Below are 24,714 nucleotides of genomic sequence, written 5' to 3'. Positions count from 1 at the left end.
AAAAGGGAAAAATTCACCATATTGATCATCCAGGAATATATCTAGTTCAACCCTGCCCACGTGGTTAGCAGAGATCAAACGCAGAGTCTTGCAGAATACACAGAACCCAGCAGACAACTCAAAGATTTAGTGAAATGAATGACCATAAACTCATTTTCCTTATTAATATGTAATACAGTTAGGCGAAACTTTCACAAACATTGAAGCCTTAAAAAGCTGTATTAATAAGAAGCAGTTATTACTGTTGTGCCCAAGATCGCGAATCTGAGAAACCACCAAGGAGCCGACACCGATGCAATCACACGAGGGTTTATTTACAAGCTCGAGCCTGGGTCCAAGTATCAGTCCTGCTCTGCTTGTCCAGGGGTAGGGGATTTTGTTCAATTTCCTGGGTCCCACAATTACCTCAAATTCAACATATGCACAAATAAAACCTATGTGCCATATTTCCTTCCTTTAAGACAGTCTTCCAAATGTCCCCATTTGAATGAACAGCAGCAATGTCTTTCTATAACCCAAGGTCAAAACGCAGTCATCTTTGATTCTTTATTCCGCTCCTAATTCTATATTCATTCCATTTCCAAGTCATTTTTAATGCAGACTCTTTAATCCCTTTGCTCAGTCTCACTCAATTCTGAGGGGGCATTTCTCCTGCTAAATTAACGTCCTCCTTACCTTTCTCACAGAGACAAAAACATCAACAGCACCCCCTCAAGCCTCAAATCTACCTTCACAACCATACATCTGGCACCCTGGGGCAAGACTCACAATTCCAAAGAGATATTAATTTTACAACTCTTGGCACAAAAATTGTTCATGATTAAATTGCCTATGGTTTGACAATCTAAAAATCTGGCTCCATCCAGACTCTCTTCCCAAAACCTAACCTCCATTACTCCATGTAAGCCACCTATGCCCCCAAGCTCACTGGTTCTGGTTGCTGTTCACTTTCTTCAGCTCCTTCCCTCTGCTGAATGCATCTCACCACCTGGAATGTTGTTCTTCCCTTCTGCTTTCCACATAAAGCAGTCCTACTCATCCTTTAAAACTGAGTTCAAAGACCACTTTTCCACCAGTCCACACCTGACCTCTGAGCCTGGAAGTAATCACCCTCTCCTCTGATTTCATGTAACACTCTATTTGCACCTCTTTTTTTTTTTAATTAACACTTAGACTATTACAGTTATTTCTGTACATCTTATGTCTCCTACCAACTGCGAATACATGCACACCTCTGTATCTCCCATAGTATCTAGACCAGTTCTTATACAATAAGGGTTCAAAAACTATGTTATACAGAGGCCTTTACCTTGAAGGAGAATAGATCTCCCTCTGCATTGCTTGGGCAATCTTTGCTTTTTTAAAGAAAACCAAATCTTCTTTAAAGATTTGGGTGGGCGCCTGGCCGGCTCACTCTATAGAGCATGTGCCTCTTGATCTCAGGGTTGTTAAGTTCAAGACCCACATTCAGTGTAGAGATTACTTAAAAATAAAATCTTTAAAGAAAATCAAATCATATTTTTCAAGTATGACAAACCTAAGTTCCTTGAGTTTTGAATTGGAAAATCAGAGGATATGAGAAGAAAATGATATTCATTTATCAGTCAAGGCAGTTTAGGCAGAAAACATTTGTCAAGCTGTCAACCATCAGTCAACCCTACACACAACAAACACACAGGCAGCACCCCCAGCTTTTAATGAGAGCCTTACTTTGCGGTAGACTATCATATTTGGAGAACTTTCTTCTGGGTCAGCAATCCCCACTGCTCTTTGGTCCCCAGATCCCTGAGCCATGCCGGATGTCTTCACTCACGCTGCAAAAATAAATGAACAGACCATTAAGACATGAAAAAATTCTATAGAGAAACCTCTTAATGCAAAGAAGCATTTTTGGCAGGTGATATGAAAATAAAACATGAAGAATTTCATATTTTTCCTCTTGATTTCAGCAGTATTTTAAAAAAATGTTTAGGGGAAATTGGGGTCTTGTTATCCACATACATTCTTCTAATCCCAAAGCAACATGTTCATTATTTTCAGCCCAGAATCTTGTACCCTAAAGGTAAGCTCATGCCAGTTCTAAATAATCTCCTGAAGACAGATGAAGCACACTCATTTTGATGTTGATTTTGTCTTACCAAAGCTCACTTTCTGATTAATTCTGTTTTAAAATCTGAAATACTTTATCAGGAAAATGCAAATCAAAACCACAAAGAAATACCACTTTATATCTACTAGGATGGTCATAGTAAAAAAGAAAAACCTCAAATAACAAGTGTTGACAAGGACGTGGGGAAATCTAAGCACTGTGTCTTGTGGTAGGAATGTAAAATGGTTCAGTCGCTATGAAAAATAGTCTAGTAGTTCCTCAAAAGTTAAACACAGAATCACCAATAACCTGAAAATTCAACTATATCCCAAAGAACTGAAAACAAGTATTCAAACAAATACTTGAATACAAACATTCACAGCAGTACTCTTCACAACAGCCAAAACATGGAAACAACTCAGTGTCCATCAACTGATGAATGGATAAACCAAATATGGTCTATCCCTACCACAGAATAAAATTCACCCATGAAAATCTGTATTGATACAACATAGATTTATCTTGAAAACATCATGCTTAGTAAAAGAAGCCAGACACAAAAATCACTGCAATGGATTGAATGTTCACACCCCCATCCAAATTCATTTGTTGAAATCCTAACTCCCAGAGTGATGGTAGTAGGACATATAGCCTTTGGGAGGTGATTAATGCCCTTATAAGAGAACTCTCAGAGAGCTCCCTTCTGCCATGTGAAGACCTAGTGAGGGCAGCCCAGGTGGCTCAGTGGTTTAGTGTCGCCTTCAGCCCAGAGTGTGATCCTGGAGACTCAGGATTGAGTCCCACGAGTCCCATGTCGGGCTCCCCGCATGGAGCCTGCTTCTCCCTCTGCCTGTGTCTCTGCCTCTCTCGTGCGTGCTCTGTGTCTCTCATGAATAAATAAATAAAATATTTTAAAGACATAGTGAGAATAAAGCCATCCCATGGGCCACACACTAAATCTACTCAAGCCTAGATCTTGGACTTTCCAGCTTCCAGAAATATGAGAAATAAATTTCTGTTGTTTATACGCCAGCCAATTTATGATATTCTGTTACAGCAGCCTAAACAGACTAAGAGACATATTGTATAATTCCATTTATGTAGAATATCTAGAACAGGTAAATGTGTAGATACAGGAAGCAGGTTGGTAGCTGCCAACAGCTGGGCAGAGAATGGAATGGGGTTACTGCCTAATGGATATGGGGTCTCCTCTGGGATAACGAAAACATTTTTGCACTAGATAGGGGTGAAGGATGCAAAACATTGTGAATGTGTTAAATGCCACTGAAATATATTCTTTAAAGTAGTTAATTTTCTGTTATGTGAATTTTACCTCAATTAAGTGAATATTTTTAATTTGACCTTTTTAAAAAGTCTGAAAAGGTATCAGTGAAACAATGACAGAATTTTTGAGAAAAGAAGTTCAGTTCTTGGTATCATACTCTATTTGCTGTGCTACTATGAACAAGTTAACCTATTCGGTTCTCTTTGTTAACTTCCTTTTAAAACAAAATGCTGAATGCCTGCTGTATACCCAGAATCATGCTGAGGCCCCTCCCTCTACATTGCTCTCATCAGTAAAATGTGAATTCCATGGAGTACTCACAGGTGAGGGTTTAATAAACTGAATGTGAATGTATCATATAAAGCCATAAAAGTCCTATACAAATGTTATCACTAAGCTGAGAGCCTGCCTGGGTTATTTGCACAAAATTCATAGACTGTTCATCAAAGAAACTTTTATAAATACCATACTTGGCAGAAAAGGCCATTTCAATTCAAAATAAAAATGCAAGAAATATTTTATTGTAAAATAAGTTGGTACCAAAGGTCATTCCATAAAAACAGATTTGGATAGAAGATGGGCAAGAGACAGGAATTTGTCATTTGTGCTAAGAATTTAAATGCCCACAGTATAACCATTTGAATGTTGCTTGCTTTCTTCATCATTTGTGAATTAAGATGCATTTTTAAAGTTAGATTACATGAAGAGATAAAAAACATACTTCTCTTATCTCTACACATTGTAATATCAGTGTTTCTGTGAATATAGTGCTACATGCAACGCTGATTATTAATTCCAATCAGCGACTTTTAAAGTTAAATGAACAACACACTTTTATTTTTCAACAGCTACTTATTTGCCTACTCCTTTGCCCGAATACAGAATATAACAGAGCATGAAAAACAAAAATTGAGTCCATTTGTCTGCTCATTTATATATGTAATAGAGCCATTTTTGGGTTTCTGGCTTTATTTGTAAATGAACACTCTGACTTTAATGACCATATTATCTCCCACCTAGAAAACTGTTAAAACAGCAAGGTTGGGAATGACCTAGAAACAATCCTGTCAGCCCTGCCTTTGCCTTTCCCTGGCCGCTCCCCGCCCCCTACAGAAACATTTCTGGTGTTACAACAAGCCACTGGGCCAGGACTGGGACTTCAGACTACAAGTGCAGGCAGACAGTCTCCATGTTAGGAATTTCAGTGAGTCTAGTATGTAGTAGAAAAGCTTCTATTTTTGGTTCCTCTAGCAGCTCATTTTGAAACTCAATGTCATTTAACTTTCCTGTGTCTAGAAAGGATCATTTCTAAAATAGTGATATAACCACTTTCCAGGCCATGTGTCAACAGATGTTAGAGAAACAGGATGCAAAACCTACACAGGTAAGGAGGTTATAATTATATTCATTGACTATGATGCTAGAGTTCATGACATAAAGGGCTATATTTTCATTCATTACAATATAGCATGAAATATTTATTTTTAAATGAAGTACAATAGAAATGAAATAGGAATATTTTACATCTCATGGTAGGAGAACCCCAAAAACTTCTTCATGTTATTTATATATACTGCATGTACACATACAAAGTAAATAATTCAGGACCTTTTATTTTAATATTTGGAGAATGTGAATGTTTTTCTGAAAACACACACCTACATTTCCACAGAAAGAAAACACAGTAATGATATTCCTTTCCTATCATGGCTTACAGCTAACAAAGGGGAGAACTGAAAACACCTTAAGAGCTTGATTTTTGAAGTCCCCAAGAAGAGACAGGTAGCTAAGTGGTTACAAGCTGGCATCTGTCATCAGACCGATCCACATCCGAATTTAGGTTCCACCACTTACAAGCAGTGTGACCTGAGGCAAGCTACTTCACCTCTCTGTGCCTTTGCTTCCTTACCTGTCACCACCATCCCAGCATAGTAGAAAGCCTTCTGAACTGAGTGGCCTGGTTCCCAAAACTGATTTGCAATTAACTAGCTGTCAGAACCAGGTGAGGCCACAGCGTCTCTGGACCCCAGGTGGACAATAACTGTAAAACCCTGCATCTTCACTATTCCTCCCAGCTGCCCAGAACCTCAGAACTCATGTTTCTAACTTTCCTTCAAACCACCTCTCTTCAATCATTACTGCCTATATCCTAGCCTGTGTCCTTGAGTCATGGCAATGCTCATGCTGAACTTGTCAAAGAATCACAGAACTGCTGGAGTGAAGCGTCCCCTCCCAGACTGGGCATCCCTCCCCTTGAAGCAATTTCCGTAACACCACCACCCACCACCAGGTGTGGTGGGACTCAACATTTCTTCTTGGAGCAAACACACTGAGCATCCACTCACTCAAGCTGCATGCTAGGCCCTGGAGATATAAAGATAAATCAGACACAGATGCTCTCATTAAAGTGTTCAGAGTCCAGGAGGGGGGACAGACATGTCCACAGAAGCAGGACATCGTAACATGTGGGTGTTTGGTTATCCTGGCACAGGATAGAACCTGGCAACTGAGATCAGAGCAGAAGGATGGATAGGAGTCTGGGGGAGGCAGAAGAGGCCATTTAAGCCTAGCGGACAATGCAGGCATGGCCATCTGAAGTCCCAGAAGCAGTAGGCACCCAAGAGAGAAAAAAAAAAAACAAAAAACATGAAGACAATATGATCTCAAGGAGATTAAGTGGATAGTCAAATGTGGGGTAAGAAAAAACAGGGCTTCGCACCTCTCTTGGTTTACTCATTCAACAGGGATCTCTACTAAAGCCAATTCTGCTTGGGTTGGAGTCTTTGTCGGTGGGGTTCACCCCTCTATCCCCAACACCTAGAAGAGGGTGTGGCACATAGTAGGCATTCAAATATTCCTAAATGATGAAATTGATAATATTCTACCAAGATGCAGGGCACTCCTTCAGGAACATTCATCTAGATAAAATGTCATTAAAACTGCCCCACAAAGAAGGTTCTTTAATGACAAAGAACTATGTACAGAATCAGATTTTCCCCGCCAGAATTTATTGGTATGAGTCAGCCCTGAACTCAGGAATCCATGAGCTATCTATATTTATTTGAGAGAGCATGTGGCACAAGCTGGGGAGGGGGGAGAGGGGCAAAGGGAGAGGGAGAGAGAGTATGTTAAGCAGGCTGCACGCCCAGCACGGAGCCCAAGATAGGGCTGGATCTCACGACCCTGGGATGAAAATCAAGAGTCAGACGCTTCACCGACTGAGCTGCCCAGGTGTTCCATCCACGAGCAATTTAGATAAGAAGGAATATGTGGGAGGATGGAAAGTATAGTGAGGAGAGACCCTGTGAATAACAGAACAACTGAGCATTTCTATGACTCAAACTCTGATTAGTGAATCTTCTGCAAATCAGGACTGCAATTTACTCCAAACTTATGTTGCATCCGTAGCTTGCAGTTACAACAAATGCCAGCTGTCTTCCTTTGTAATGCCAGCCTCTCTAGAGCAAGCAAAGCCTAGAGTCCAGCAGATAACAATGCGGAGCCCAGCAGGTAGAAGGACCTCAGTAATGTGGATAAGGAAGGGGCTTTGAAGTCACACCTGAAATAGCATCTCAGCTCTGGCTACACCAAGACTGCTGGGTAGCCTTTGGCAGTTGACCACCTCCCCCCTCACTCCCATCTGGAAGATGAGACCCCTCTACTTTGCAGAGTTGCTTTTGAAGAGGAAATAAAATAAGGCATGCAAATTCCCTGGTGCAGAATGAAGGTAGCGACTGACCAGCAGTCTGGTTTCAGGAAATCCCAGGCCACCAGCATCAAAATCGTTGGAGAAACCCTTCCCCCACCTCAGGGATTCGGAGATGAAGCCATCAGCTGTTCAGCAAGCCTCTCTGGTGACCCTGACACACAACTAAGAGGCAGACCACCTCAGTGACACGCCAGTGCTGCTGAGATCACCATCACATGCCACTGAACGTGTTAAGCGTCATGCCTGCCCCTCTCTGTATCTAGCCCTCAAAATTCTATTCAGGGAAATATCTTGTGGGAGAGGTAAACAAAGCCTGACTCTAATATAGCCTGAATATTTGTGCTGCCAACGAAGAACTTCTGTTGATGTGATTTCCTCTCCTCCATATTGTATCAACTTCACATTGTCTGCCTCAGCCCATTAAAACCCAATGGATTTTTTTTTCTGACATCAGCAATGTTAAGCACTTGAGGAAAAAAAGATTTACAAGATGTGTGCTAGCTCAGTAGTACAAGCTTGTTTATATAGCTGTAATCTGACTGAGTGGGCAGGAGCCTCCAGGGGGGAAAAAGAAAGAACAACGACTCTGAAGTACACGTGACTCTTCCTGTTTAGTGGTCCTGCTGACGTGATGGCTTCTATATAGGCGAACTCAAACTCCAGGCGCTCAGTGACAGAGCAAGAGTCGGCTGCAGGTCTGACACCAAAGATCTTAAAGCAAGGTACTAGAGCTCAATCCCTAGAGGCCAGTTTTGGTGGCCATGCCAGGCACCCAGGATTCTGCTGGGATGTAATCCTTTGATCATTTCAGGACGTTAGTTAGCATTCAGTGGTTCCCAAAAGCTGGTCCAATGACCTGAACCAGACTGGCAGCCACAGAACCACCCAGGGTGGACTCTAAAGATACAGGTTCCTGGGTCCCATGCCCCTCAAAATTCCAATCTGGTAGGCCTAGGGTGGTCCCTGGAGATTTATAATGTAAGCAATCCCCAGGTGATGTGGAAGCCCAGTCAGGTCTGGGAACCACTGACCTGGATTCCATGAGCCTGCCTTCTCTTCTTCTCTTCGCCTAACCTCTCCACCCCAGCCACGCTGCCTACTGTCTGGGCAACCATGTGGAGGTGGAGCTCCTTCAGCTTCCCTTGTATTTAGGCAGAAACTCTCTGTACTGAAAAAAAAGCAAGGGTCCTGGAGTCAAAGAACAGGCTTTCAATCCTGGCCAGGCCATGTGATCATGAACAACTTAGGGCTATACTTACTTAGCGTCTCTGAGCCTTGGTTTCCTCATCTATAAAATGGAACAAATACTGATGACCTGTATCAGGGGTTCTCAGCCTTGTCTGCCTCTCAGAATTGCCCAGCAAAGGTATCACAGCAATTCTAACAAGTGGCTGATACTATTCCCACTCGACAGATGAGAAAACTGAGGCCCAAGAACATAGGTCACTTGCCAAAAGTAAAGCAGCTTGTCAACCAAGAAACTAAAATCCAAACCCAGGACTGCCTCCAATGCCCACATAATTTCCAACTTGTCAGACTTGGTCTCCAGTGACATCAAAATTCAAAATATATTCAAAATAATATTTTGTAAATATACAAAATTTAGTATATATTTAAATATAAAGTAGTTAGCAACTCTATACTACATATAATGTACTTAGTAGTAAGTACTTATGACACATAGTACAATTGATACATAGTAGGACCTCAACAGATTTGTGGTTCCTGCCTACTGCTTCCTAGTATATCAGTGAGGTTGACTTCCCCATACTAACCCAACCTTAAGACATATAAATACAATCCTCTTTAAGTTGCCACAGCTGCCTTACAGCCCAAACAAACTAAATTTTTGTTAAAAGCTGCTTATAAAGATAAATATTTTTGCATTCTTCATACTAAACAAAAGTCCTTAAAAAAATTAATCTGGGAGGGAAAAGCAGAAAGTTTTTCGCATAATGTGATGTGATTGGTCATATGATATGGCTCACAGTCCTATTACTGCAATTCCTACTCCAAGTTCAGCTCCACCCAGCATCCTCTCTCACCAGGGCTCTGGACTCCACACTTCCCTGGACAGCCCCAGACCCTGCCAACTCATCCATTCTTCCTGCCTTTCCAACTCTTCCCTAAACAGTATGCCCGCTATGTCCTTCCAACCTCCTCTCTGAACTCCAACCTTCAGTGACCTTCATGAAAACCTGGCTTCCCCCCAAAACACTCTCCTCCCCTGGAGCCCAGCTGTTCTCATCCCCACATATCTCAAACCAGGAAGTAAGAGAAGCATCCTCCTGGCTCCCCATTGCTGCTTCAAACTATCTCCCTTCCATCTTCCTATACAAGTTCCTGCACTTGTGGCACTCAGACCATCCAGCTATGCCACTTTCTACCCACCCTCACTACTATTTCCTGCCTCCCTCCCATGAAGCCTTTTCATCTCCTAAGAACTCCTGCTTCCCATTCTCAGAGGTTTTCTTCTCCATCCCTCACTCCTTCATCAATCTCAATGACTTGAACATCAGAGTCAAAGATCTATCTGGAAGGTGGGTTTCTCCATCCTTTTATTTCCCAACCTAAACACTTTCCTCCACCCCTCTACCGCAGCCACCATTGCACATGGCCACATGCTGAACCCCATCATCATTGGTGACTATACCACCTCAAATCCCAGTTCACTTACCAGTTCTTTCCAATCTACTTACTTGACATTCACTGCACACATTTTTTCAAACTTATTTAGACATTTAATCCATGGAACTCATAAGGTTTTTTTACCCTCCATTACTACTCCTCCTCACTCTGCCTTCACATCCTTCTCTCAGTAGTCCCATCATTTTAGCCACTCATAGTCACACCCTTGCAAACATCCTCAACTGCCTCAATATGCCCTTTCTGTGGCAGATTTCCAGGCAAAACTCTGATGCTGATGGACCCAGAATATCCACCATATAATATCCACATATCTCAACATCTAAACTCACACCCAAGCAGGTACACTCTTTGTGGTGGGAGTGAGGAAGAAATCACACAACCACACTGGCTGTATTTTAAATTCATGAGCACAAACTTTAAATTAGTCAACACTGCCTGTCAAATCTAAGATGTTTTCCCAACGAGTTTGCTGTCTCCCTATCTGAATTGGCTAGCTCATGTACTCTTTTTGCTCAAGCTTCACACACAGTCTCAGTTGATAGGCTCACTTCAAAATTCGTTGAAGAAATGGAAGCCATCAAAAGGCAAGTCTCTCATCTTGAGGCACCGTCATCTAAACCACCATGTTCTTTGACTTCCCTCCTCTTGCAATAGAGGAAGTGTTGCCATATTTACTAAAGGGAAATTGCTCCACTCTTGCTCTTAATTGGAAGATGATAAAATATTCCTCCTCACTTATCCCCTAGCACCACACCAACAGGGCTCTAGTATAATAACAATGGATTACAGGCCAAACATCTGCAAGACACAAACTCTCTGAGGACTTCTTAGGGAAACCTAAAGTCAAGAGAGGATACATAAACAAGGACACGAGGGGAATTTGAAGTTTCTAGCACCTACAGCTACAGCTATACACAGTTAAACACAGCTCAACTCTTGGCCAAATTAAATAAAACCTTGCACGAAAGGCCTAGTTACCTTAATTCCCACTACCGGATACACCATGCGTGGCTTTTGACAAAAAAATTATAAGGCATATATAAGGCAAGAAAAAACACAGTCTGAAAGGACAAACAATCATCAGGACCAGACTCAGGGCACAAATGTTGAAATTATCAGACAAGAAATTTAATATAACTGTGATTAAATATGCTACAGGCTCTGATAGAAAAAGCAGATGGTAATGAGGGCAGAGAGATAGAAACTCTTTAAAAAAATAAAAAAAAAAACCCCTCAAAAAAGTAAATGCTAGGGGCAGCCCAGGTGGCTCAGCGGATTAGCGCCACCTTTCGTCCAGGGCCTGATCCTGGAGATCCGGGATCGAGTCCCACGTCAGGCTCCCTACATGGAGCCTGCTTCTCCCTCTGCCTGTGTCTCTGCCTCTCTCTCTCTCTCATTCTCTCTCTCTCATGAATAAACAAATAAATCTTAAAAAAAATAGTAAATGCTAAAAGTCAAAAACACTGTAACAAATGAAGAATGCCTTCCAAGGGCTCATTGGTAGGCTCAAAATGGACAAGGAAAGAATCAGTGAGCCTGAAGGTCAACAGAAACTTTCCAAACTGAAAAGAGAGAGGGAGAGGGAGAGGGAGATGGGGAGAGAGAGAGAGAGAGAGAGAGAGAGAGAGAAATTTTTAAGAACTGAGATGGAATAGTCAAAAACTATGGCACAGCCAAAGGTATAAAACATAAGTGTAATTGGAATGCCAGGAGAAGAAAGAGAAAGAAATGGAAATATCTGAAGGTATAATAACTGAGAACATTCCAAGGTTTTTGGAATTTAAAAAGATTCCAATAAATCTAGAAAGGTCTAGAAACCACAAACCACAAACATAGAAATATCAGATAACACAAATCACTATAAATTCAATATATATATATATCTATATATATACATATATATATATACCCCCTAGGTGTATATATTTAATTGCAAAAAATCAATGACAGAGAGAAGATCTCAAAAGACCCCACAGGGAAAAAACTCTTACCTTAAAAGGAACAAGTACAAGAATCACAGATGGCTTCTGATCAGAAACCACAGAAGAGCAAGAGAGTAGAGTGAAATAGCTAAAATATTGAAAAGAAAAACGCCAAATTAGAATTCCACATCTAGTAAGATTCTTCTTCACAATGAAGAGAAAAATCATCTTTCTCAGACAAATAAATAATGAGTAAGTTTATCACTAGTAGATTTGCCCTTCAGGAAATGCTAGTTTAGGCAGAGAAAATTATAGAAGTCAAAAACTTGGGTCTACAAAAATAAAGAACAACCATCAAGGAAGAAATAAAGGGAAAATAAAATATTTTCCTTTTTTATTCTTAATTGATTTAGGAGAAAGGAATAGACATTCTTGAAGAACGTTCAAGGGACAAGAAAAAAAAACATACTTTTTTTAAAGATTAGCATACCAGGGGCACCTCCGTGGTGTAGTTGGTTGAGTGTCCTACTTGATTTTGGCTCAGGTTATGATCTCAGGGTGGTGAAACTAAGCCTCTCATCAGGCTATACACTCAATGGGGAGTCTGCTTAGATTTCTCTCTCCTCCCACTTCTCTGCCTCTCAAAATAAATAAATCCTAAAAGAGAGAGAGAGAGATTAGTAAATTAAGGCCTAAGACAGAGCTCTGGAATAGCGCTTTGCAATCAATTATTAGTTCAAAGGTTGGCAAACTGCGGCCAAGGGGACAAATCTAGCCTGCTGACTGTTTTTGTATGGTCTGTGGGCTAAGACTGGTTTTTACATTTTTAGAAGGTTGAAAAAAGTTAAGAGGAATACTTTCTAACACATGAAAACTATACAAGAATCAAATTTCTGTGTCCATAAATAAAGTTTTATAAATAAACACTTTTGTTTACTTATTGTCTGTACTGCTTTTGCACTACAACAGCAAGAGAGACCATATGGCCCACAAAGCTCAAAGTATTTACTGTTTTGATCCTTTTCATAAAAAACTTCCTGTTTCCTGAACAAGCCCAATCATTTAATTTTTTCAGAGGATGAACCCAAAGTCTGAGAGATCAAATCATATTCTAACGTCATCTTGCTGGTTAGTAATAGAGGCAGCATTAAAATTTAGGTCTTCAGGTTCCAAGGATCTTTCCTCCCACATGAGAGAACTTACATTTTATTAGTATGAGCTCTAAGATCCCTGTGTCTAATACTACTGACTATAGGGACTGCAGAAGCAATGCTTATTATTCTCTGATTTCACATGATAAAGACTGTATCACTGCCAGGGAAGAAGTAGGAGTGACAGAGAAGCTTTGCCAATTTTCATACACAAGAAGGGGATGACTAAGAAATAAAGAGGAGTGCGTGTTCCCAGGGGACCCAAGAAGAAAGGCACTCCTATTGGCTTTTTTTTTTTTTTTAAGAATGTCAGTTATATTCCTTGATTTTTTTTTCTTTCTTCTTTTTTAAAACAGGTAAAATCGGTATCTTCTTACCCCAAAACTAGGCATTTAAATATCAAGTGCATCTATTCTATGACTCCAGACTGCCTACATTTGGAGCAGCAGTAATACCCTTTTCTCTTCTGGAGATAGCAAGATTTAAGAAACAAACAAAGAAAAAATATCTATTCAGGAAGCTCATCAGGCAGAAGCAATATAGGTCAAAGAAATAACAATTGAATAGGTTTCTAGGGCTGCTTACACTTTTACTTGTATTTGATGGAAGACAAAAACAGTACAATTAGCATGTACCACTTCCTACAGGGTGGGGGGGCGGCTACCTTATTACAGAACAACCCTCAAGAACTAGAAAAGACAGATAAAATTTGAAAAAGGAGAGCTCCCGGGGCAAAGAGGACATGTGAGACCAAGATCCAAAAGAAAAGGGAAGTGCAGAGGTGAGCCAGATATTCCATGCAACTACTCTGTAAGCATGTAGTCAAATTCAACTTCTATCCATGAAAATACTCTTAGCCAATTTCGAAAGTAAAGGAACTTGCTTAACCTGATAAAGGGTATTTACGAAACATAGCAACCATAATATTTAATAGTCACACTTTGAAAACTTTCCCACTGAGATTAGGAATGAGACAAGGCTGCCTGCTATGACCACTTCTATTCTGTGTTATCATAGAGGTCTAAGCCAGCACAACAGGCAAGAAAATAAAAGGAAAGGAAGGAAGGGAAGACTGCAGAGGAAGAAGGTAGTTTGATTGTGTACATGGAAATTCCATAATAATCTACACAGAATTATTTGAATTAATAAGTGAATTTAGGAAAGTCATTGGATAAATAAAAATCAGCTGTATTTCTGTATACCCACAGACTAACAACCAGAAAATATGTTTTAAAATGCTATCATTTATAATAGCATCAACTGACTTCAAATACTACAACTATATCTGAAGAAAGATGTGCCATACCTTTACCACATGGAGAACAGAGATGAAAGATCTAAATAATTGACGGGATACACCACATTAATGAATTGAAAGAGGCAAAATTTTAAAGACATTAGTTTATTCCTAAATTGGGCAAAATTTTAAATACATTAGTTTTTAAAAAAAGACACTAGGGGATCCCTGGGTGGCTCAGCGGTTTGGCGCCTGCCTTTGGCCCAGGGCGCGATCATGGAGTCCTGGGATCGAGTCCCACGTCAGGCTCCCGGCATGGAGCCTGCTTCTCCCTCCTCCTGTGTCTCTGCCTCTCTCTCTCTCTCTCTCTCTCTTTCTCTCTCTCTCTCTCATAAATAAATAAATAAATAAATAAATAAATAAATAAATAAATCTTTAAAAAAAAAAGACATTAGTTTATTCCTAAATTGGGCTAGAGATTTGATTCTGTCCCAATCAAAATCCCATCAAAAGAGGCTTTTAAAATTTGTAGAGTAATGCATATGTCTAAGAATAAGACGCTTCTTAAATAAGAACAAAACTGGGCATATGCTATCAGATATGGACTCCTTATTGAGCTATATTAAGACAGTGTGGTATCAGAATAAGAATAGCCAAATAGAACAATAGAAAGTGCTAGAAAGCAGATAGAGGTCTACATATAAATGATCACCTGATTTATAATGAAATGACCTTTCAGAGCTGTGGAAGAGACTTTTCAATAAGTAGCATAGGAGGTTAATTGGATATACATGTGGAAAACAAAATAAATATGGATCTCTTTTTTATGTCATAGGTAAAAAAAAAAAATCAACCTCAGGTGGATTTTTTACCTACAGGTAAAAGGCAAAACAATTGGGCTTCTACAAATCAAAATAGGAAAGTAACTTCATGACCTTAGGGTAGGCAAACATTTCTTCAGCAGTCACAGAAAACAATAACCATAAAGGAAGAGATTAGCAAGTTGAATTACACTTATAGCAAGATCTCCTAATCAAAGAGAGTCAAATGGCAAGCCACAGAATAATAAAAGATATTTTAAATACATATAACTGGGTAGAATATTTGTATTCAGATTTGTTTTTAAAAATTCCTACAAATCAATAAGGAAAAGACAATCCAATTTTAAAATAGGCAATAAACTTGAACAGAGACTATAAAAGAAAACAAAAGTGACCAAAAAAATATTAGAAAGACACAACACCATTAGTCACCAGGGCAAATCAAAACCACAATGAAGCACCACTACATACCCACCATAATGTCTAAAATTTAAAAGTTTGACAATCCCAAGTGTTGACAAGTAGGTAGAGAAACTGAAACACTCAAACTGATGACAGGAATATAAACTGGTACAACCACTTAGAAAAACTCTTTGTAAGAACTTACTAAATTTGGACATACATACTGCAGTCCCAGCAATCTGGTCTTAGGGGTATACCATGCAGAAATGCATTCACATGTACACCAAAAAACACACAAAACAGTTTAGAGCAGCATTATTCATAGTAGCCCTAAACTGGAAATGTCCCAAATGCCCATCAACAAATAGTAGATGAATGAACCATCTGGAAAATGTTATAAAATGGACTGCTATACAGCAATAAAAAGAAACTACTGCTCCGCATCACAATGTGGAGGACTCTCTCAAATAATGTGCACAAGAAGCCACAAAAAAAGGGGGTATATACATATATCTAAAGTTCCATGTATATTTCATCTACTTTCAAAATTGGAACACCATGGTATTAGAAGTCAGTTTAGTAGTTACAATGGGGGAAAGAGAGGGTGTAATTACTGGGAGGGTACATGAGGTAGTTTCCAGGGGAACAGTAATACTCTCTCTCTTGATCTGGGAGTGAAAATGTGGATGGATGTACTATTTGAAAATATATTGAGCAATGATTTATGTACTTTTCTGTGAATGTCTTACCCTCTAAAATTGTATGTTTAAAGAAGAATAGTGCAAATATTCTGGGAGAAGGATACAGCACCTCTTGTTCTCAAGGGGGCACCTGAGCTATCTCAGGTATAGCAATGCAAAAAGTGATAGAGCTGCAGGATTGCAGGGATGGTGGATGAGCCAGAGGTGGTGTCTGTCACCATTAGACACACTCGCTCTGGCATCTGTGCAGCAGCTATAGATCAGAAGCAGTAATCCTTGAATGAGAAAGCTGGTATAGAAGCGAAACGAGATTAGAAACACACAATTGAGGGAATGTTTCACATTATCCAAAAGCTTTATTTTGGATAATGAAATTTTCCAACTCTTACACAAAGTATCTTACAATTTTCAAATAGTGGCTGAAATACTCTGCATTCATTCTACTGTCTAGTAAATGAAACCCAAAGTCCTTCAACCAGGTAAGAAGATTGAGACAGCTACTGCTTCTTATTACCCAGTATATTTTTTGCTCTTGAATTTGCTTCTTAGAGGGAAAGATGGGCCCATTATCTATCCCAGTTAGAGTATGCTATATCACTGGGCATACTAATTGGATCAAGTTAGACAATCGGGACAAATCAGGATCCTTCCTGGAGACCAAGATAAGGACACTGGAAAAAAGAAGACCCCTTTCATGTGAGGGACAGTGTGAAAAGGATATTAGTAGGTGGACATGAGAGACCATCTTCTTTTTCTCTAGTGTCACCACAGGAAGAAGTCAAGACAATGAGGTATCAAGTTAAAAATGCTGACAGTCCCATTCAAGTCCCTGGATCCAGCCATGCCTGAATTCTCAGATGTATGAGTCACATTAATTCCTTTTCTTGAGTTGGTTTAAATTTTGCTTTAATTCAGTTCTTTCAGGTTTTTTCTATAAGCCAGAAAGCCCTGAATCTCCATTATCACCCCCACCGCTATGTATGTATGTGGCATTCAAGTACCCAACAGACTGGACCCAATTTGAATTTCTAGTCTTGTCCAACCACTGTCCATCTTCCTATGGCCAACAGCATGTCCAATCTCAAGCCCAGGAAACATACTCCATCCAAGAATTACCAATAAGCCAAGTTCAACTTAAACCAATCTACTCCCAAACACACATTTGATAGCCAACACATCATTCCTGGTATGGATGATTAGAAAATACAAGAAACTGGGGCTTAGGCACAGATTTTTGTAAAGTGGGGGAGGGAGGTTGTAAGGCAGATGGCAGGCAGGGGAAGCGGTTTTTGCAGAGAAGCTTTTGAAAGCTACAGGAAGCCAAAGAAATGAAAACCTGGAATTGACAGCATATGCTTTGGCACGAAGCTAAATACCCTACGCATTGGGGTGAGACATCTGAGAACTTCCTAATCAGTTCTGCCAAGCAAGTTAAATGAGGTTTATCCCAGATTCATCCACTTTACCCTTGAGCCACAGGAAGATCTGGGAGTCAGCGGTCAAGCTCTCAGTCGGAAAGTCTAAAAGGTATTGAATGTTTGGACAGACAGCCTGACACCGTGCAGGGAAGTAAGTACTCATTTATTTGCACGGGAATTGTGCATTGACTCTAATAAAGCAAAACCATTACAAGCATTTCAGCCGGGGAGTGACCTCTTAGAAAAATAGCAACTAGAAATTCACTATGACACACTCTCTATTACCAACAGAATGTGAAGAAAACGTCACTCTCGATCTACTTTGTTTTCTCTTTACTTTCGGTAAACATAAATATTTATTAAACAATATTGCTTACCATCTAGATTTCCCTTATCCCTGTATCCCCTTAAGTTTCAAGTTCACTAACATGGACTTGTCCTGCCTAAAGGGTTGTTAAGAACCTGATTCTCAAGAGGGGGATATTCTTTGCCCACTTTTTCATCTCTGTCCTTTTATTTACACTGAAATGCCTCAAGTATATCCTCGCTACCTCTATCCCCCACCCCCATCTCTGCAGGCCACAAAGCCCTGGGTTATCAAATGTCCAATTCACCCATCCAACATCTTCCATGAAATCTCTTGGTAAATCTCTCCCCCATCCCATTTACATGTGCCTGTCTTACCACTTTCTGGTTCTCTTTTCTCCCCCCACAGAATTTTAAACTTCTCGAAAACAGGAGTCATACCTCATTAATCATCATCTAGAAAAGGCTGTTCAGTAGTGGGACCTACTGCCAATGAGGACAAGCCAGGCGAAAAGCAGGGAGGAACAGCAGAGACCTCAGACAAACTGTGCCCTAGTGGAAGAACCCCCACCCTCACCCCAACTAAATGCTGCCTGAACCAGAGACTTCCAGGAACAATCTCTCTTTCAGTAATGCCCTCGGAGCACTCACAATTTCTCAGCCCTATTCTTCATTTGGGGAGAATGCAGATCAATAGTGTTGAGCTACTTTGTGCAATGTCACAGACCCTGGGGTTCCGGCAGAAGCCAGCCAGCAGCCAAGCCCCTAAACTATCTGCCATTCTAAAAGGTAAAGTGCCTTCCCCTTAAAAAAAAAAAAAAAAATCTAAAATATAATCAATAAATTTATTCTTTGGGAATGCATCCTTTCTATTTTGACCAGCTGCTGAATCAGTCTTTGTTTTAGGATGTATGGTCAGCAAAATGATATAATGGCATCTTCCTGCTTGGTTTGGAATCTGAATACAGTAGCACTTACATAGCAGCTTCAGGGAAAAATACATTGGACATTTTTTTCAAGTTGCTTTTCTCCTAGAGAGGTCACAAACATGAAAAACAAAGCTAGCTCAAACAAGTGTCTGGCTTGGACTGGGCAATGTACATCTACATCATGTTTTTCTAATTGAAATGAGTTGCTAGTGACTAAAAATGAATGGCAACAACAAGGCTTTCTGAGCAGCACATACATACCCTTTGCTTTAACACAGTCCTCACCTGTCCCTGATACCTTCCCAGCCCTGAAGTTCAGTGTCACACGCCATTCATCATCACACATGGGTGGCTTGGTTTGCTTTTAGAAAAAAATAAAAGTGTTGTTTGGTACCCATATTTCTATCAAAACTGGGTCAGAAGGCCCCATGTTTCCAGGAACATAGGTCCTTAACTCTGAAAGCAAACAATAATTGCTTTACTCACCAATTATCAACACCTTTACCTGCAAAGCTTGCTGTTATCCTTCTCTTCACCTATGAAATTTCCACCTATTTCTCAAAGCCTGTCTCTACTAGGTCTGATCATACAATGTTCTCCCTCTGCACCGAACTGTACTTACTGGCTTTGTTATCTATTTGCTATCTAATCTGACTTATAAAATTCCATGAATTTTTTCCTAAACTGTCATTAACATCCTTCATTGTAAATTTTCTGTTTATTTCTAATATCTCTCTCCAAGATAAGTAAAATGATCTGAAAGGTAAAGTCTCTGTATATCCCCCACTTTGTCATAGGTCAGAGAGACTCAGGACTTTGTGGCGAGATAAGATTTGGGTTTAAATCTCTCAGCGTCAGACTCCTAACTTGGGGAAATGAACAAGGGGTAGTGGAAGGGGAGGTGGGCAGGGGAATGAGGTGACTGTGTCATGGGCACTAAGGGGGGCACTTGATGGGATGAGTACTGGGTGTTCTACTATTTGTTGACAAATCAAACTCCAATAAAAAATATATATCTACAAAAAAAATAAATAAATCTCCCAGTGTCCCTCTACTCAATAACTATCTCACATAGGGCATGTGGTTGAACCTCTTCTTCAGCCTCAGTCTTTTGTCCATAAAATGGGAGTAATAGCACCTAATTCTTGCTAAGAGGCTGTGATCTACAAAAAGTTTTACAAGTGCTGAGAATTATCAGTCCACTACTTTAAGACAGATTCACAGCTTTGTAGGCCTGGCGACTTTTTATTTAGAAAAACAAGTGCTTTCTCAAGCATATACTATGTGAGTGGCCTTGTGTGGGATCCAGGATAAAAATCATGGTTTAAAAAAAAAAGCAGACCACAGACAGTGGGTGAGACAAATATTAGTGTAAGTACAAACCAGGATGAGGACTTCAGTATATCATCAATCCAAGATTATCTAGCCAGGCAAAATCAAGTAAACAATAAGAATGGGGGTAATAACCATTTGCACCTTGTATCCACACCTGCACCTGCCCACACACCTGCACCCAGACTAGTCCATGCATCTCTACCAATACTTGTTCATCCTCCCTCCCATATTCACCCACCTCAAGCTGCCACTCTACAAGTCAATAACTCTACAAATGTTCACCAAACTCCTATTATTCCAAACACTGTAAGAGATACCAAGGGTAGAGACGAAAAACACCGCAAGGTGTTTCAAGGGTGGCTCACAATCTGGCACGAGACACAGCCAGGCAGCAGCAGTCTCTCATTTTCACGTCTCTTCCCGTGGGCATTAGAGGCCTTTAGGCTTGAGGAAACAGACTCATCATCCTCGGCGACTGCAGAGGCAGATCTTTCCCATTCCACCCTCTCCACCTAGTGTCTGGGCCACTTGTTTTCTATGAGCCTTCTCAAATCCACTCTTAGAACTATGGAGCAGATTCTCCAAGGGATTTGGGAGTGCCTCAAATGCAAGTCCCCAGGAACAGAAGAGGGAACCATTACCCTGAAATACAGACTTCCCAAGAGATTCACTTTGGAGGAGGTCATTGAGAGGACGTGACCACCCAGTGACCCAGGAGCTGGACCTGGGCACTCAGAGGCTCCCCACGCCCTCTTGTCCTTGGAATGTTTGCTCTGCCCACCGTTCCCACAGTGGGAGCCTTCTGCAAGGACACAGCCCGGGGAGAATAAGGTGTTGTTGAACTCCCTCCAGACTGAATGCCTACCTGGACCCCATTAAGGCTGCTATAAAAACCTTAAGACTCCGGCAGGCAATACAGTATAGAGGTCTATTATCTTGCAGCTGCTCCAGACAAAGCTCATACGTAAATTTCCTTGCTAATTAAACCTGCCACCTACCAATCGGAAGTGACCTGTTTCCTCTGTCCCCTTGCCCTCCTTGTACCCAGCTGGGTTTCAGATTACACCCGAGAAACTCCCAGGGCTGCAAACCAACAACTCTAATCAAAATTATTACATAATAGGCAGTTGGTGTGACAGGCTCCACCTCCTGGCGTCACTGTGCCTCCTCTGTGCAGCATGCCAGCAGGTTCTCGTTTCCTCCCAACCACTCAGCCTCCAGGGGCATTTGGTTATTCCTGTCTGGTAGATGAGGAAATTGACGTTCAGAAACACCATCAACAGGGTTTTAATAGCCTGTTGTATGACTTTAAGACCCACCAGTCTCAGGTCTCTGGGCTCGGGGGGCTGGCCAGGTCTTCAGGAAGCCCGGTACAGGTGACCAAGGGCTGTCACCACTTCATCCCATTCACACAGGTTCATGCAGTGCTCATCTCAGAGGGCTTTGCCTGAGGTGTGCATCCCTCCAGGCAAGGAAATAGTTTCCTGGGTAGAGCAGATACTAGTGAATAAGAGAACTCTACCATGCAAAAACTTCAAGATGACTTTTCCTTTTTTACTAAGTATTGACAAAAGCCAAGACCGTGCATCTCACAACTCACTTGGATAGCCTGGTGATGTGACATCTACTTTGTTCCTACTCGAATATTTACGCTTTTTAACTCTCCATCCATACCAATGGAGGTTGTCTGCACCCTATGTTTCTAACACCTAAGTAGAAGGATTAATTTTCTAGTCACAAAGCAGCCACGCAAGGATGACCAAAAGTTGTAATGGGGGTATTTCAGCCAGCTGTAATCTCCAGGCCATCAAATGCATTCACTCGGTGTCCTGTCTGTAGGGGGAAGTGATGAAGAATATCCTTGGGTGTCAGTCAGAAATCAGGCCTGGGTCTGATTTCTGGTGCTGCCACTGAGCAGTGTTGTAGACTTATGTAGATTAATGCTTGTTCTAAGTCTTAAAACATTTTGCCATGTTCTAAGGAGCATTGCTCTACCTTTTGGACAGGGTCGGGGGCAGGAATCTAGGCCATTGCTTCCTTGATCTTCTGCTTTGGTAGCCAGGAAAATTAATAGTGAATTTACACACATAGACACACCCTTTAGGGAATGTACATGTGGCAGGAAATGAATTGCCTCTTCTAGGTCTCGGGAAGGCAACAGTGAAGCATTCATAAGCTTTGCAGTTTGTAACACTTCAAGCAGGTACTCTGAGCTATTATTTAAGATAACTCATTAGGTTTAATGTTCATCTTAACGGCCTAGTTATAAGCACTTTTGCTTTCCTTGCACTTTAAAGAACTGGGTTTCATGACTGATTATTGCTCTTACTATAGACTTAATGGTTCCAAATTCTGGATGATTATCTTTCTCATCTTGACTATTTCAGAAAGTTTTTCTCCATGTTTAAAACTAATATTGATTCAACCGATGCTTACTGAGGTCCTACTGGCAGGTGCGTTGCTAGGTACAAGGCAGATGGATCCAAAGAAAAGTGAAAAAGGGATTCTTGCCCCCAAAGAGCTCATCATCTAGCTCCGAGTGTGGTCTCCAAACCATCAGGGTCAGCATCATCTGGGGACTGGTTAGAAACGTAAATTCTCAGGCCCCACCCCAGACCTGATTACATCAGAAACTCTGGGGTTGACCTCAGCCATTTGTGTTTGAAAAAGTCTGCTTCAAACAACTATCATTGTCATCAAATGTCAAAATAACAAGTATGAGTGTTTATTAACTAAATCTCAAAGTTTCATTTATCTTTTGAGGAAACAGAAGCCCATGGACCAAAGGCCACATGAGGTGGAGAAATTGAAACTGGAACTCAGTTACCTGCCCTCCCCCCCCCGCACACACACACCCAACTCTACATATAGCCAACATCCTTTTTCTTTTCTGATGCTTTAATCCCCAAATCTTATGGGGAACGCCAAGTACTACCAACCCAAAGGAAAAACCTTCCCTTTTCAAAGAAAACAGAAGAGAAACTACTGTCTTTGAAAATAAGGACCACTAACAAAAATTTAAATCTGATCTACTGAAACCATCCAGTAAACTAGCAGTAATTTCCCAAACCTTTAACACATCCAAGTTCCATTTACAAGACTTGAAAATTGGGAGGCTGGGGGAGAGAAGTATAAAAATACAATGAATAACGTGATCTGAATAAAATCTGGAAAAATATACAGTATGCAGAAGTGTCAACTGTGGTTCGCCTTCCAGGGGAGAATTATAAACGATCTTTTTTCTTTGTATTTTTCTGAATTTTTCCCAATGGTTGTATATTACTTTGGTAATCAAGAAGAAAAGTAAAACTGCTTCTTGAAATGTTACCTCCAAATCACTCAACATGAAGGCTTATTTTGTAATTCCATTTCTCTCCATACAGCAGGATACTGTGTGTGTAGTAATTATTTATATCATGCCATATGTTACGATGAAGATGAAATTCTGTAAATACATTCCTTCCAGCAGGCACTAAAAATGAAGAGGTTAAATGCTTTCCTAGGTTCAAAGCACTATGAATTAAGATAAGCTAACTGTGAAGCTAAAAGAAACATTTATTGAAATCTCTGAGAGCATCCCTTTTGAAAAACGTTGATGTGACACATAGCTCCTTACTCATACCGCCCTGATGTTTAACCCCTGGCACAAAACAGAATGTTCAGCAATTCCTGGCAATGTCTTAGGAGTTCAGGGGATAAAATGCATGGGAAAATATCAGAGAAATAAGAAACAGAGAGTGATCCTACTTTCATATAAAATTCTGTCCCCGTGGACAAAAAGACATCCAAAATTACTGGCAAATTTCATTGTCCTTGATACCCTTTAAAAAATGTTTTTCTTTCTCAAGAAATGTTTGCTCATTTAAAAAATATCTACATCAGTTACCTTACTCAATGAGCCATAAATAAGTAGATAAATAAATAAGAACGTCTCATTTAAAGAGACATTTCTGCTGCAGAAGCACTGCTGTAATGTTTCACTTGATAAGACAAATTCATTCCCTTGAAGAAAAACTGGCATTGTTTTACTGAAACTCTGAGCAAAATAAATTCAGTGAGTGTTAATTAAGCCTTTTAAATGAGGCAGGAAAATTAAGTTAACCAATGTGATGACTACGAAAAAGGAAATTCTAGCGGCTACCTGTTTTACCAAAATACCTCACAACAGCTGACATTTCTAGAATTTACAGATGCTTTCAGGAAAGAATGAGTTGCGCGGGGGGGGGGGGGGTGCAGATAATATATTATACCTCAACATTTATACTATCTAAGATTACCAGACTTTGCAACAATTCGCTTAACAGTAGTATTAGGGAACTCAAAAGAACTTATTATCTTGGGTTTGGCTGTTGAGCATGCAAGCTTTCACTTACACAGGGGCATCCGCCAAAGACCCTTAAATTTCCCTCAGTCCTCTGCTTACTTTTTTTCACAGAGCAGCCTCACTCACTGCAAAATTGATAAATTAGTAATAATAAATAATATAAAGAATATACAACTCTCAGAAAGTTTCTCCAACCCCCAGTTCCCAAACCATATAATTACCCCACCTGCCTACGCAAATTGATCTACAGCCGGCTCGCTGTTATCAGGAAGCTAAACCTAACAGTCCCCTTTCAAACACTTTTTGACAGAACGCACACAAACTTGTGGCTGGGTCTGTAACTCCATACAGACACTTAGAAGCCTAGTTCTCATTCTTCCGTCGCTCATCCCCCTCTGGTGAGACAAGGGTCCAATGTGGGGGTTTTGCCTAAGGC

General features: G+C 40.5%; 1 protein-coding gene across 17 annotated transcripts in view; it reads right to left on the bottom strand.

Annotated features, from left to right (window-relative positions):
- Nucleotides 1-24,714, bottom strand: part of RGS6 (regulator of G protein signaling 6) — a 556,931-nt gene that overhangs the window by 530,470 nt on the left and 1,747 nt on the right. For 14 of the 17 annotated variants that reach the window (XR_013386480.1, XM_077909858.1, XM_077909852.1 and 11 more), the window contains exon 2: nucleotides 1,711-1,814. Coding sequence is in view for 16 of the 17 variants with exons in the window: in XM_077909858.1 (XP_077765984.1) it covers nucleotides 1,711-1,794 (84 nt within the window). In the remaining variant the exon portion in view is untranslated. Of the gene's footprint in view, nucleotides 1-1,710; nucleotides 1,815-11,723; nucleotides 11,803-12,144; nucleotides 12,300-21,273; nucleotides 21,297-24,714 lie in introns of those variants that run through there. The other 3 variants (XM_077909856.1, XM_077909859.1, XM_077909855.1) reach the window with 3 other exon arrangements.

This window comes from Canis aureus, chromosome 9 (genome assembly GCF_053574225.1).
Source record: "Canis aureus isolate CA01 chromosome 9, VMU_Caureus_v.1.0, whole genome shotgun sequence".
NCBI lineage: Eukaryota > Metazoa > Chordata > Mammalia > Carnivora > Canidae > Canis > Canis aureus.
This window is presented reverse-complemented; position numbering and strand designations above follow the sequence as displayed.